This window comes from Physcomitrium patens, chromosome 2 (assembly GCF_059467195.1).
Source record: "Physcomitrium patens ecotype Gransden chromosome 2, ASM5946719v1, whole genome shotgun sequence".
NCBI classification, from domain to species: domain Eukaryota; kingdom Viridiplantae; phylum Streptophyta; class Bryopsida; order Funariales; family Funariaceae; genus Physcomitrium; species Physcomitrium patens.
The window spans coordinates 9,078,532-9,094,100 of NC_143411.1; the positions used below are offsets into that span (position 1 = coordinate 9,078,532).

The window sequence follows — 15,569 nt, forward strand, 5'->3', positions numbered from 1 at the left end:
GATTTCAATTAGGATTTGATCTAGAATTTGATTAAGATTCATTAAGATTTTAGTTAGGATTAAATTAGGATTTAATTAGAATTTATTTAATATTTTTATCTTTATTATTTCTTTAGGATTCTTTGTTGTTTCTTTAAAAAAAATTATTTTAGATTAGTCAAAATTTGATTAGGATTATTAAGGTTTATTTAAAGTATATTTAAGATTTTATTAGACTTGATAGGATTGTTGTTGCATTTCTACTTACCTTCCACAACTAGGTGTTTAATGCATTTTCAAGCAAGAACACATGTACTACAACATTGTCTAATTTTTTTTTTCAGCCATATTTTTAAATTCAAATTCTTTTTGAAGAACTTGGCTCTTTTGCTGCAAAAAATATATCCACACTTTTCTACTACAATTGTCAATCAAAAGTAAAATATATCTATTTCTTCCTATCAATAGAACTAAGAGAGGGCCACAAATATCAGCATGAATCAACTCCAAAATCTGAATACTTCTTGTATGTGATTTTTTGGGAATGGATTCTCTTGTTTGTTTTACTATAGTATAGTATTAGTAGACTACACGTTTTATTATGAATTTTGGTATCCCCTAATGACAACCTTCTATTGCCATATTGATCAATGTTTGTAAACTTACATGACTAAGTGTACAATGCCACAAATAAAAGAGCCTTGAGTCTAAATCTAATAAAATCTGTATTTCAAAATGAACTAAAATATCATGAGTTTCTAGTGCCAAAATTATTGCCACCACCACCTCCTTCTAAAGATGAGGAAGCCCAAGAAGAGAAACTTGAATACCTTATATACATCCTCTCAATGTCAATTAAACCAAGTCTACATGCTATGCCTATTGAGTTTTCAGAACCAAAACGGTTATGGGACTTTTTGAAAACTTCTTTTAAAAAGGAAACTTGATCTAAAAAGCAGTCATCGGATTCAGATGACTGTGCCATTGGCACCGCATTTGCCGCGGACGAAGGCAATGACGCACTATTTGAAGCTGCCATCTCATCCTTGGATATTAACAAATCCAATTCTGGGTGGTATCTCGACTGTAAGGCCACTTACCATAACGGAAATCCGGATTACTTTGATAGTTTAGAGGTCTTAAGAGGCAACATGAAAACTACAAGCGGCCATAATCATCTGATTACAGGCCGAGATATTGTTCAGTTCAATCTTCCATTTAGTGAAATAAGGAAATATTCGATATTTTATACGTTCTAGGCCTGACAAAAAATTTGCTCTCCATCATATCCTTTCCTAATAATAGGATAGTTGCATATTTCAATAATCAGAAAACGCTCTCTATATAACATGGGACACAGCAGACTGGTTGCGGAAAAAGTCCAAAATCACAAAAATGGGTTGTATAAACTCATTTCATGCCACTCAACCCTCGGCCAATCTTATGGAATTGGATCTTTACACCGTGCGCCATTGGCACTGTAGGCTTGGACATCCCAGTTCTTCTCGGCTACATGACGTCACAATTTGCAATATGGCATCCGGGATGCCATATATCCCACTTCTCAACACCATGTGCGGCCATTGCCAAGCAGGAAAGCAAATCCGAGAGCGTTTTCCAAAATCCAACAACCATCAAGCAATCAAACCGCTTAAACTACTTCACATAGATTTGTGCGGTCCACTTCCGATTTCATCTTTAGGCAGATCGAATTACATCTCAGTAATTGTTGATGATTGTACCAGGTACACATGAGTCTGTTTCCTCCGATACAAATCACAAACGTTTAAAAAGTTCAAACAATTCAAATCCATGATCAAACTCCAGCTAAACTAACAGATTCGAACAATATGAAGTGACCACGGGGGTGAGTATCTCTTCCATGAATTCACTCACCTCTACTACAGTATTGGGAATCAACGGCAGCTAACAAATGCAGCGACTCCCAAACAAAACGGCATTGTGGAAAGGACAAATTGAAAACTATTGAAGATGGCACAAAGCATGATCATACAAGCCTGAATGCCGAACAACTTATGGTCCGAGGCAATCAAAACAATCGTCTTCCTACTTAACCGGCTACCAACAAAAGCGCTTAACCAGGTAATTCTCTTCCAAAAAAAAATTGACAAATCGCCAGACCTTTCTTTCTTGCAAATCTTTGGTTCAAATATTTATGTTTGAGTAGAGCGGGATCACCGAAACAAATTGGAGCCAAAAACAAAAACCAACGTCTTTGTTGGATATTACGACGAGACTAAGGGCTTCCGGATATAAATGTGAGAGGATCACAAGCTTATTATATCTCGAAACGTTTGGTTTGACAAAAACAACATACTGATCCGCATACCATCAGCTTACTAACAATTACATTGTGCTTTGGACTCGGTGGCCATAACTCAACCACTGATCAATGACGCAGCAGACCGCTCAAAACCAACCTGTAGTCTTGCACCTCCACCTATATCTATAATTTACGAACAAAAAAATTTCAACTCAACAACAAAACTTGGTGCTCTCAACTATAGCCGACGACCATGCTAAACCTCATAGAATTTCTGCTCCAAACAAGAAGACACAACACCCTCTGTATCTTCTTCTGGAGAAGACATCCTCTTCGACCGAGGCACCTCAAAACTCTCGCTCTTCATTGAAATATTCAACCACAGAAAGGATTCATCCAAAAGTCAAGCTCAGAATTGATGCAACGTCGCCAAAAACAACTACAAGCTCAGAAGCAGCATCTGCGCTTGAAGCTCAAAACAAAACAAATTAGTTAAACACATCAAGCCTTCACTTCTATCCAACTAAATCTCACAACATAAAAAAAAAATAATCGACTTACTATTAGACTGGATCAAGAACCCACCAGAGACATTCTCCCCACATCATGAAATGTCACCTTTATAATTCCTTCGATCTCGAACCCAGATCCTCACCATACCTTGAGGCAACAAAATACACACCACTAGGAACTTCAATTATTAGAGACTCCAAGAGCAAGGAAATGTTGGAAGATTACATGAAAGACCACTTAGAGCTTTGTTGTTAATTTATCCATCCCAGAACATTTAGGCTCTACAAACAAACAAATGATGAATTATCCACAGTATATGTACCGCACTTTGGTGCATTGATAAATACAACTGTTATTCTTGTTATTAGAACTACGGGTTAAGCTTGATACATTGCTTGTATGTATGTATGTGTGTTCATAGTGTTATGCACAATCCTAATATCAGAGTTACAGAGTCACTGTTCACTAAGTGGTTTTATGTCAATATTCCAACATTTTCCTTGTTCCATTTGTCACGCATCAAGTCCATGTCAGCATCCACACCACCGTAATTAATCAATATGAAACGCCATACTTGGATCACACTTTGGTCGAACTCGTGTTGCTACAACCGAAGAGATTAGGCTCCAAAGGACAAGGTATATTTGCATTGATGAAGCTTCATAGGACTACGCGGCACGGCTTGAGGAGAAGAATCATCTACCCCTGCTCGGACAATCGACTGAATCATATATTCCTTTCCATCTTGATTGTCATGGCAGTTGATGCTTGGCCCTGATTTAGAGTGCATGTAACGCATCCTGCATCCTACAAAAGTTTGGTACAGGACTTGCACCATGTCGTAGCATCGGTCAAAGTTTAAATTTTGTAGCAAAGTTGATTTGTTACTGACACTGCGGTTTCGACAAAGGGTGTGACCGAGGTGAAAGAAAGAGAGAAAGCACGAAGCACGTGAACTTTTCTCAGGGATTCTACATATAATCTCTCAACAACAGTGAGAGGCAACATTCTGCGACCACGTGGTATAGACAATTTCCTCCTTACCTTCTTTCCAAGTTGCACAACTTGCTCTTCTTATGTTGCTCTATCATTATATATCAAAGTTAAGAGTTGAAAAGGTTGGTGTTAGTGGCAATGGAATTTCGTGATAGTCAGTTGTAATGGCATTGAGCTACTGCTGAAATTAATTCTAGTCACTTGTGCATAAAACTATTTACACCAATATCATATTTTGGCTCTTCTTTGTAATAATAAATTGTTTCTTTTTAATCCTTTGCCTTAGCCCTCCCCCAGTTTTATTTAAGACTCCCTTGCCATTTGTTCTCTTTAGTCCTAAGTTTTGATCTTAGCAGGAAGGTGCAAGTGTAGCTAAAATTGCCCAAATTCCATTCATGGAGGAAGAAGAAAAATTACCATGGTACCTTTTTGGACTTGGTCCACAAAGAAAGCAAACCACAACCCACTGAGGCTACATTGGAAAAAATATTACTAAAAAGATATGCACAAAATTACTTTGGTTTTTTAATACCTGCTCTTTTTAAATAAATCAAAGTAGATAGTGAAATTATAAAGGAAAAAATTTAGTCTTTTTTTATATTACACCATATTAAGAATTTCTACCCTTGAAACTCATAATTCTAACTTTGATCCAAAAGTTGTATAGAATCCAAAGATAGTTAAAGGAATTAGAGCAATAAAAACCTCTACGTGGATATTTTTAAAAAATTTACATAATCAATCCTTAAAAATAATCTCTTTAGTAGCTATTTATTATAAAAAAAAAAGTATTAAAAGAATGCTAAGACGAAAAAAATATATATTTAAATATATATATATATATATATATATATATATATATATATATTGTTAAAAATACAACAAAAAGATAAAATAAAATAAAACTATACAATAATTTAGTAGTAGCTTTGCATAAATTTAATAAAATAATTAATATATAAAAATAATAATTAATAAATAAAATAACTTGTATAGATTTTATAGGTAATAATTTTTATATTTTAGAAATAAAAAAACAAAAATTACATCAACATATATAGCATGTATAAGATTAGTGATGAGTGACAGTTGGTAGTAAAATTATTTATAGTTATAAAATTTAGTATCTAAGCAAGTGAGTATCAAATTTATAGCTTTTAAATGACTTATATAATTATTTAAAATTAAAATTAAAATTTTATTTATAATTTTTTTCTTCTATAATTTTAAAAAATAAAAATAAAAATGATAGAATAATAAAAAATAATAAAAAATAGAATAAATATTAATATAATTTAAATTAAACTAAAAATTTTATGAATATTATATAAAGCTTTTATCTTTAAATTATTTAATTAAACATATATATATATATATATATATATATATATATGAGGTTTTAAAAGATTTTTATAGAATGTAGTTTTTTTAAACAAGATTAACAAATAAAAAGTAAAAAATTACTAAAGAAGTGAATTTTAACTTTGCTGAAAATTTTATCAATAGTATTGATTTTAGATTTCTAGATTTTATTAAAAATATAAAAATATAATATTTATTTTTGAAGCATTTTAAATTTAAAGGATTTAAATAAAACAAAATAAAATATCAATTAGTTATGCTTACAATAAAAAAATTATGCAATGGTCTAGTAAACCATGAAATATAAATAATTTATCTAAATAGATAATTCCAATGTATGATATAAAATTTAAATAAAAAATATCAAAATATAAATGAAATAATAAAAAATAAAATAATTTTTAAATTTTTTGCCATAAACCTCATATTGATAAAATAAATTTTAAAATTTATTTAACTTTAAAATATGACATACCACCAAAAATTATGAAAAATGGCCATTTCAATTGATTTATTGTAAATATTATATAAAACTTATAAGTACAATTTCACAATATTATATAATATATTGTCTATTGTAAAAAAAATTAATGAGTTAATTTATGATAAGTAAATAATATAAGAAAAATCTAAAATCTATTAAATTATGACTTTATTACAATTTTAGCTATACAATTTTTTGCAACAAAACATCTACGAATAAAATAGAATTTGGTTCTATAAAAATAATTGATAAAATCATGACTTAAAAGTGTAGATAGTATAGGTTTTTCTAATTTGTTTAGTTTATGTTCTTTTCTTTTTTAGTTCTTCTAATAAACATTAAATTTAATTTAATTTAAATAATATATTTGTAAAAACTTTAAATAAGCACACTTCAAATATATTGAAATCTCTTTTGAATTAAAGTTTAAAAATAACTGGTTCAAATAATAAATAATAATTTATATATATATATATATATATATATATATAGTTTTTTTAATAAGATATTTTTTGTAATATAATATTGTTCAACAAGATATTGAGTGACAAGATTATCTTAACATGAATTAACTTTTTATCATATATATATATATATATATATATATATACACAATCTTATAGATGCTATTACATTTTGATCTCAATTTTTGAGCAGTATAAAATATTCTTCTTGTATAAACTTTTTTTTTTCTTCTTTTCTTTTATTTTGAAATTTTCAAAATATTATATATGTTTAGTAATATTTATGTTTCTAAAAGTATTTTTGATAATTAATTAAATTTAAACTAATGTAAGATTTTTTTTGTTACATGTAATAATAAAAGATTTATATAGTTATCTATTTTTTATTGATTAAATTTAATTTTATATAATAATCTTTATAGTTTTAAAAAAACTAGAAACAGATTATCTTTTCTTCTTTTACATCTAATAATGCAAATAATAGAACTACAATTAATTTTAATTAGAAATAAAACTTAAGTATATATTTTATTAAAATAGTTAAACAAAAAAGTATTGAATTTTAAAGACTAAATATAAAGAAGAGGTTTGTAAAAATAACAGTTAGAATTCAATATAATAAATTCATAACTATTATATATATTTTTATAGATTAAAATACAAAATTCTAAACTCTAAGTGAATATATATATATATATATATATATATATATATTTATATATATATATATATATATATATTTATATATATATATATTTTAACACATCAAACATAATCATATTCATTAAAATATAGGAAATTTCTTCCATAAAAAAATACAATAATCACATAAGAATTTAATATAAATTATAATAGAAAAAAATCTAAAACCAAACATTATATTTATAACATCTATTTTTATTTGATATGTTAATATAACAAAACATATACAATCATAAACACTTTTTTAAAAAATATTACTTATTCTTTTACAAATAAAAAATAAAAGTTCAAAGCTATAAGAATAAATAGATTAAAAAAAGTATAAAACTGGTTATATGAATCTCTACTAGTCAATTAAGTAAAATTTATTTGTACCAATTATTAGAATAAATAATCAAGATATGTATGGTAACTATTATAAGATATGACAACTTATTATTTAATAATTTAAATCTATTTTTTTATGTAGTACCTAAATCAAAACACTGTATCACCAAGAATAGCTAAATCATCAATTTGAGTAATATTATCTTAAGATCTTACATATTTGTAGAATTCTATGCCAAATTTTTAAGAAATAAACCAAATACATTATAAAATTAAAATCCCAAAATATGTTTAATAACAATCAATATAAATAAAGTATTAAGTGAGCAATAATTTACATACAAGTGACATTTTAAAATGGTCAATTTCATTAGAAAGTTTCACCTCTTGACACTTTTTCTTTTAAGTGTCAACAGGTGAAATTCTTTATTGAAAGTTGTCTGAAATTTGTAACATCTATTAAATAAGAATCTATTATTGAATTTAAATTTCAAAACCTAAAAATAGTTCACTTGCACAAAAATATAAATAAATAAAAAAGAACATCACATACATAGTAACATCATAAAAAATATATATTTGAACTTAATATATCATTTCGATTAAGAATGTGATTGAGATACTATTTACTTTCAAGTGTGATAATGCTTTCATATGCAGCAAGTCATACAATCTTTTATGCATCCATTGTTTTCACAAATATATATATATATATATATATATATACACATATATATATATACACACATAAACTATGATTATTGAAATGAAACAAAACTAACCTGAGTTGTGATATCACGTTCCTTCAGGGCTGATTGTAATCAGAATACTTGTGCTCATTCCAGATTGCTGCATGAAGAACCGCAGTTGTAGATCCACCGAAGGATGCTTGTTCGCTGTTGGCGGCGCTTCAGAATCTGCTCATGGACCTTGGGATTCTCGTTTCTTCAACTACTGGGTTCCTGTTTTTTTGACAACAAAAGCGGCATCAAGTTGATGAAGAACCCATTTTGTCATAACTAGAAAAAAGACCCTTAAATATTCACTGCCACCGCAACTGTGAGATGGTTGAAGATGATTCAGTATCTTCACCAGAGCTTTGGGTCGCATCGACTTTGAAGACTCACACTCCATTGCGTGATTAAGCTCCTCCCTCAGACTGTCGCGTATGCATCACAGGTCATTCGTCTAGGATGGTCCCAGGTCGTCTTCATATTATCATATTGTCAGGTCTTTAAGGTGCTGTTGAGATTTCGTTACTGCACATTCACATCATGCTCCATTTTGTTCGCTTTTATCCCCCACAAGTTCTGAAACCCCCCCCCCCCTTTCCCTTCCCCTGCGAGGGAGGGGAGGGAAGGTAAGGAAGAACCTCCGAAGTGAAAACAAGGGTCGTCCCATGTTGTAACTCTTCAATATGATACAGACCTTGATTCATCAACACGACTCTCTAACAAACTTCATGATTCTCTTCCAGTTGTGTTAACATACCAATAGTATTGACGTTTGAATAGGCGTTAGAATGCTCTACTCAATGAAATTCCAACGTCGACTTAGGTCGCAGTGGTTAGCAAACGAAGACTGATTTGGAAGTTCCTGCTTAGGATTATTTAAGTTATTCCTGCTGATATGATAGATTCTAGGAAAAAATATTGGCACCGTTGCATATTAAAATCTTTGAAAGATATGAATATACCTCACCTGGCATATCATGCAAGATTTTAGATGCAAAGATGAGGTCAATTAGCACAAGGTTCATGTTGCAAGCACAAGGACCGAGTCCAAATGGGACGTAGGTCAATAGGAGTTCGACCAAGGATAATGCCACGCGAGAGGACTGCCATGGTAGGTGGACCTCCTGTGATCCCACTTCATGCTACGGTCACTGCTGGTGTCCCTGCTCTAACTCTTACGACTTTGCTGTGGTCATAACAATGCCCTATCTGAGTAACTCTGAAATAATTATTTGTACATAACTGTTGCCTCTGAAATCCCTTCAATAGGTGTTGTGAAGAAAGAGAAAGAGAACGCACCTAAACGGTTGTGGGATGTAACGTTCCACCTCAAAACAAAATGATCAACACCTAACTGTTTGATTGTGAAAGAGTGTGATGTACGATTTTCCTTGAATTAGTAAATTGATCCCAGCTAGGACAGAAAAAACAAAAGTGCGTTGATCCAGTTGGACCACATAGGCCACAATCCTAGGGGAAAGGCGATTTTAAATACATGAAAGTTTCTGAACAAACTTCAGGAGCTAATGTGGAGATTTTTCATAGCCTGCTCTGAACACATCTACTCGAGCTTGGCAAGTCAAAACTCCAGATATTGACAGTTCTAAAAATAGAAAGAAATCGAAGTCCACGAAATGATTCATGGCATGATTGAAATAGGGCCTGAGGTCGATCTATTTACCGATAAACGGCAGTAAACATTTCCACTTCAACTATACAAGACGTACTATCTCACAGTGCCAAGACTTGGCATGCACCCCGTGGTAGTGGATCAGAGAACCGAATTTTGAGGGTAATATCTTCGTAAAACTTCAGGGAGGCAGACGGTTTTGCAGGTTCGGTCTTGGAATCGCTCACCTCCACGACAGCTACAGCTGCTCGGGTTGCTCCTATCCGAGGCTGCAAACCTGTTCCAACAATACAAAGCTTCCCACCAAGACTCACAAGCTCCGGGCCCCATGCCAGAACAGGCGCAGAATCCTCCAAAACCCCCTTGATGGTTTCCCAAGCGTCCTTCCTCTCATTATATACAGAGATTTCATTCTTGCCTTCAAGTGAGTGTGAATCCCCAACAGCGTACAACCTACCATTCATAGCAGCAGTTTTGGATTGCCAACCTATTCAAATCACAAATATTAGTTAAATATGAGACTGCTAATGCAAAAGATACAGTTCAGTGTCCAACATTTTATGGTTACCAATGTATTCTCTAGATATATCTAACTCACTCGACAATTGAAATCTCATGTTTCAAATATTACATGAAAAAACGTTCCAGAGTTGGTGCATTCACCTGTGTTAAGACCATGGGCCATGTACACCCATTCATCTTGCTTTGGGTCGTAAACAAGCCCAACCAAATTCTCGCTAGAAGAGTTCACCACGTAAAATTTGTTGCCAAGAACGGCAGAGTCATAAAGCTCCATGGAGATCTTCATTGATGAGATGAGGCGCCATTCGTTCTTAACCGGGTTGTAAGCTTCGGCAGTTGGTCCTGCGTCCTGGTCACGTTCTGTGAACCCTCCTACGACATACAGCTGGTTGTTGATAACACCTGCTGATGAAGACCATTGTATATGTGATCACAACATCGTGGAGAACATAACAGGGCACACCTTAAACATTGACATCGACATCATCAAGATAGTACCCGTTTTAGGCTATGAATTTAAGGAAATTAAACTTGCTAATTAGATGTGAACAACTTAGTAATAATAGAAAGGCCAGGGTTCCTGAATATGATCGACCTGCCATGCATTTGGCCCGTGCAATGGTCAGAGGGGCTGCAGATTTCCAGGAGAAGTGTTGCATGTCAAAGTATGAAACACAGCTACATGCATTGCCATTGTCCAGCTGCCCACCTACCACAAACAGTTTCCCATCCACCACCGCAGAAGCGGAGTTCCCAGCAGTGCACTGTTCATTGGGCAAAGGTGGAAGCGTAAACCATCGATTCGATTGCGGGTCATACCCATGCCACACGTTGGCTCTTGAGGAATCCTAATAAAAAGAAAAAAACATGCGAACAGGCAGTGTTGAGGCCATTACTCCATTCTTCTAAGAAATTTCACTCTCTTCAATCCGAAAACTCAAGCTGGAACCGTACGGGTTCAACAAACTAGTAGAAGTGATTGTCCTTCACTTCTAAAGCATAATTGACGAAGAGAGGACAAAGGAACTGGTGCTCACACTGGGGTGCTATGCAGAAAGAGATACCTGAGTCCACAAAAAGAGCCATTCTTCAGTTAGAGACAGCTCTTGTCGGATGTCATAAAAAACACCAGTTTGTAAGAGGCGTCGCCAACTTCGACAAACTGCACTAAGAACTGCATGTTGAGCTCGTGGTACTCGTGCCAAGCAAAGAAGAGCAAGCTCGTCTGGAAGTGAAGGTATCAGACCCCGGTATGGTTCTTCCTGTTTTGATCCTCTACGCCTTCTAGAACCGCCCTCGGATGCCATTGTTGATCGTGTCTAACCAGTTTAAAGAAAGAAAAATCAGTAATTTTTCTTTCTCGAATATGCATTACCCTAAACCAGTTCAAGGAGAAGGCTTTTTTAAAAAAGAGAAAAATGTGCGAGAGGTGAAGTACATTGTTGAGAACGTGCTTATTAAACCAGTTAAAGAAATGAGAGGGAGAAATATTTGAATGTCGAACGTGACTTTGAATCCAATGGCTTTTTACGTGAAGAAATAATATAGGAATACAAACTCTGAAACAGAACCACTAAAATTATTCATGTAGCCTCCAAACCAGAGTTTAAAATAAAGACCATGCTACAGTTGATGCTCTAAGGAATTGAAGTTAGAAAGGAACATTAATGCCTCCTTCTGAATGGTAAATTATCAAGCATGACGATGTTCTGTGCCTAGAATAGGGCACAATGTACCCACCTGGACTTTCATCCCCTTCTGTCTGGACGACATCAGTTCCTACAAGCTTATTAATTTTCTCTCTCAGGTGGAAAGCCTCATCCAGAGCCTTTGCAAATTTACACGTATCTTCTAAACCGCGCGTGAGCCATGAAATGTAATTCTCCAAGCAAGACCTGTTCTGGAAAACAAAGACTCATGTCGATCACACATTATATACGTACATATCTACAGAAATAGCCTAAAACTGGAACAAGCGCGTACACAAGTCACAAATAGAGGCCATAATTCGCAAATTACTATTCTCGAGCCGCTTACAATGTTGCTCTATCGTTGATCCTGGATGTACAGTCCGACCCTAAAAATCACATCGTAGAAACTACGGAGATCCTATCTTGGCTGCGTGAGTAGGAACCTTACACGCTAGTCACACAACTCGCCCACTGTCCATTGCGCAGACATCGTCACTCTGAGCATATAATGTACACGGAACGCAATTCAGAAACACTGTTTCGAAAAATGGCTGCTTGCGCGCGAACTTCACAAAACATACAAATCCTAATAGTAAGGAAAGGTTGTAATTAGCATCTGTGAGACCCTCACCTCCATTCACGTTCACAACCATATTCTCCCGTGTTCTGCGCATCATTCTGTACCATCCAAAAGCAACATCAAGACGAATCAAGTCCTCAGTATTCATGGCTGTCCCTAAGAACAAAATTGCGATTACGTCAGAGAAAGCTACAGTAAAAAATCCCACAGAAGTAAAGCCAGGACACAATTCACACCATAGCATGGTCAATTGCATCAACCATGACACAATCAAGAGTGCCCGCTCTATAAGAGCAACAACAAATTGGCGACATCGTAATTCTCTCATACGCTACCGATCCCCAGCTAGAAACATCTAAAGGACATCCAAACATTCCTACCCTTATAATTAAGAGAAGAAATATACCAATGAGCCGCACCTCACCTTCGTCTCGTGCACAACATTCTCAACTATGCTTGATACATCAATAATCTTCCAAAGCGTTAAAAGTCTCAAGCCCTCTCACCCCATTCTCACCCATCCACATAGAAGCCTTCGTAACAAAAACAAATTGGCGATGAAACCCAGAGGGCGATCCAGATACCAAACATACCAACACATCCACCCACAACATGCCAAAACACCACCGACTTTTTCTCCGCCTCTGGGTGCACACATACAGACTCCAATTGATAACCACCTATTCAAGCTGCAATTCAACCAAGAAAGTACTCCGCACGCAACACACCCACGACCGTCTCCACTTTCCTGTGACCTCTTCCCCTCACCATGTATCTTACTCTCGCTCTGCCCTTCCGCTACGATCCTCCCCACGATCCCTCAACGCAAACCCAATAATGAGCACTCGCAATTGGCCAAGGATTGCGTAGAACGACGAGTGCTTGGATCACCAGCAGTGCTGCACAAGGCTCTCATCATCAGTGCATCAGGCCCCCGTTACCCGCTGAGTGCCTTTACCACCGGTAACTCGTGATCCCCATGGGTAACACACACCGTCGTCTAGTAACACCCACTGACTGCTGGTCGTCATAGAGCCTGGAGAATGGCTCCTTCGACGGCCCCGATTGGGCTTCTTGTCGTTTCTTTCAGACCCAGTTCACAAATTGACCAAACTCTCTGCAGTTTTCTCGTCCCCCATCCCCGCCCCCGTTCCCCCTGTCCATCCCTCACTTTCCGATGCAACACCCACCGTGAGAAAATCCTTCGATGTGGTCATATGCCTCTAACTTCCATATGGTTGAGGATACCAGCAAAAGAAAGCCAGCACTTCTTCCCTCCGGCTTTTCCTAACGTCATCTCTTCAGATAGTTGCAATGCGTTTGCTTGTGAGGGCTCACGCACTCGCGTAGAAATCATGATGACTTGTCTTCCTATAAATGGTGCCGAGGATTCGCAGAGATGGTGTTGATGTGGGCACGTAATTGAGAATAAGGCCCCTCGAAATCGGGTCCCAAAGGAGGAGGTTTGGCGAACTCCACAAAAGGTATGATTCCATAAACAGCTAAACTTGGAGTGAAGCAAGAAGTTACGACATAAGTTTAAATAAAGTGCCCCAAGAGATATAACAGAAGGATTAATCGAAATGGGTGATATTCTCGGAGGGCGAAGGATGCAGATTTCTACAGAAAGCCTCAAATCTGGCATACTGCGCAATCAACTATTTGGAATTGTTGGCACAGGAACATTGAAGATGGCTCGTTGTCATTAGGAAATGCAAAGTGACAATTTTGAGAAGCTTCTTCATGCCTTTATTGAGAGTAAGGGCTGGAACGCATAGCAAAAGATGTCATGTAACTGAGGTGATCATCTTTTCGTGTCACATCGCCGGAAACTTAGGCCACTGGAAAATGAGAAGTTGGTATAGAATACGATCATTTCTATATACAATGCCTCTGTTTACCTTAAACGCAATACAAATGCAACAGCTACGGCCACAATGGCAGCAACTCCAAACCGTGATAAGGCAATCTCTTTCCATGTTTGTGGACCAGTGATGATGGCTTTCAGCTTGTCGACATGCATTTTTGTATCCTCGAGGGTGCCGGAGTTATCAATGACATAGTCGGCCATCTCACGCTTCATGTCCAACGGAAGCTGGGAATCAATCCGTGCTCGCGCTTGCTCAATAGTGCTGTTGTCGCGCTTTGTCAGCCGCGCTTCCTGCGTGGTGCGATCCACCCACACCACCACCACTGGGTTGGTGAGATAATTCATTTTCATCTCAAAAAGTAGCGGAATGTCCATTATCACCACTGAAGTACCCCGTATCCAATGTTTGAAAACCTCGTACAAGAGACCGAGAGAAATACATGGTTGCAATGCCCTGTAAAAGATAGACCACCATTTAGACCTTGAGCTATCATGATTTTAAACTAATTGACGGAGGAGGAGGTATTCCCGTCACCTATGACGGCGTTCATTTGAATTGAATAACAAGACAATCAACGTCGTCAACTTCACTTCAATAATTGATTGATTCAGGGTAACGTAGCAGTACCGATTGAGCATGCCCCTCTTGGCAGGATCGTTAAAGATTATTTCACCCAGCTTCGCACGGTCCACTTCCCCATCCTGTCGTAGTATGCCTTCCCCAAAAGCGGCCACTACTCTCTTCCAACCCCATGTGTTCTTGTCCAATGCCACCTGAAGAGACATGGCCAGCGAATTCAATCTCAGTGCCTTAAGTTCTGCCCTTGAGGCTAATATTGCTAATCTTAGCTCCTAATGTAAGAGAGTAAAGAAACTAGGTGTAGATGTACTCGGGGATGAAATTGATTTAAACCCCTTTGAAACGAAATTCTGCTGAAACATTGAAAATCTCGTTGTAGTTGCATTGTGCTGGACAAAGTCACATAAAAGAAACGGCTCACTCCCGATAATTGGAAAAACACAGCTTTCTCGGATAAGACCTAATTTTATGAAGCATTCAAAGGGTTTGTATGAAAAGATGAGAATTCAAGTACTTGGTAAGGTTAAGTTCGATAGACCACTAAGCAGATCGAAACCCTAAACCTGATAACAAATCCACACAAAGTGCTTCGCAATGGTTGCAGAAAGGCAGTTGGGTACGAAAAATACCCTTGCAACCTTGTCCGCATCCACGACTGGCAGTCCCTCACTCTCCAAGTGGCGAGAGACAGTACTCTTGCCAGATGCAATCCCACCTGTAAGGCCTATCAACCTCATCTGCACAACTCCCGGGTTTGCTGCTCCAACCTCAGGATTGTTTTCCCGTTGTGACTCAAAACTTGGGTGGGCAATTCCGCAATTCTCAACTGGATACGACGCTCCTCCACATGC

General features: G+C 35.9%; 2 protein-coding genes and 1 long non-coding RNA gene across 23 annotated transcripts; all 3 read right to left on the reverse strand.

Moving 5' to 3' along the window:
• Positions 1-2,251: 2,251 nt before the first annotated feature.
• On the reverse strand, positions 2,252-4,433 carry LOC149989727 (uncharacterized). The gene is made up of 2 exons (XR_016499498.1): positions 2,849-4,433; positions 2,252-2,723 (listed from the first exon to the last, which is right to left on the reverse strand). It is a non-coding gene; the product is annotated as an uncharacterized LOC149989727 (long non-coding RNA).
• Positions 4,434-9,220: 4,787 nt separating this feature from the next.
• On the reverse strand, positions 9,221-13,385 carry LOC112274866 (F-box/kelch-repeat protein At1g55270). Of its 21 annotated transcripts, none has more exons than XM_024504764.2 (8): positions 13,037-13,178; positions 12,320-12,366; positions 12,137-12,185; positions 11,738-11,892; positions 11,062-11,316; positions 10,593-10,845; positions 10,139-10,399; positions 9,221-9,962 (listed from the first exon to the last, which is right to left on the reverse strand). In XM_024504764.2, the coding sequence occupies exons 4-8, from the start codon at positions 11,768-11,770 to the stop codon at positions 9,577-9,579; spliced, it is 1,188 nt and encodes a 395-aa protein (XP_024360532.1). In that variant the 5' UTR covers positions 11,771-11,892; positions 12,137-12,185; positions 12,320-12,366; positions 13,037-13,178; the 3' UTR covers positions 9,221-9,576. The 21 variants fall into 21 exon arrangements, with proteins under 21 accessions (XP_024360532.1, XP_024360468.1, XP_024360554.1 ...); XM_024504700.2 differs by having other exon boundaries at positions 11,738-11,897; XM_024504786.3 differs by having other exon boundaries at positions 12,949-13,141.
• A 609-nt stretch (positions 13,386-13,994) lies between these two features.
• On the reverse strand, positions 13,995-15,522 carry LOC112274960 (dephospho-CoA kinase). Its single transcript, XM_024504850.3, has 3 exons — positions 15,348-15,522; positions 14,767-14,912; positions 13,995-14,592 (listed from the first exon to the last, which is right to left on the reverse strand). Exons 1-3 carry the CDS (start codon positions 15,453-15,455, stop codon positions 14,166-14,168), a joined length of 681 nt encoding a protein of 226 aa, XP_024360618.1. The 5' UTR covers positions 15,456-15,522; the 3' UTR covers positions 13,995-14,165.
• Positions 15,523-15,569: the final 47 nt, after the last annotated feature.

Bases quoted from the DNA above. Each gene is read 5' to 3' on its own strand.
- LOC112274866 (XM_024504778.3), bottom strand. From the start codon at position 11,770: ATGTCGTCCAGACAGAAGGGGATGAAAGTCCAG. The intron at 10,846-11,061 runs GTATCTCTTTCT...TCTTTTTATTAG, and splicing joins GGCTCTTTTTGTGGACTCAG to GATTCCTCAAGAGCCAACGT. The intron at 9,963-10,138 runs GTGAATGCACCA...TGATTTGAATAG, and splicing joins GGCCCATGGTCTTAACACAG to GTTGGCAATCCAAAACTGCT.
- LOC112274960 (XM_024504850.3), bottom strand. From the start codon at position 15,455: ATGAGGTTGATAGGCCTTACAGGTGGGATTGCATCTGGCAAGAGTACT. The intron at 14,913-15,347 runs GTATTTTTCGTA...ATGTCTCTTCAG, and splicing joins ATGCGGACAAGGTTGCAAGG to GTGGCATTGGACAAGAACAC. The intron at 14,593-14,766 runs GTACTGCTACGT...TATCTTTTACAG, and splicing joins AAGAGGGGCATGCTCAATCG to GGCATTGCAACCATGTATTT.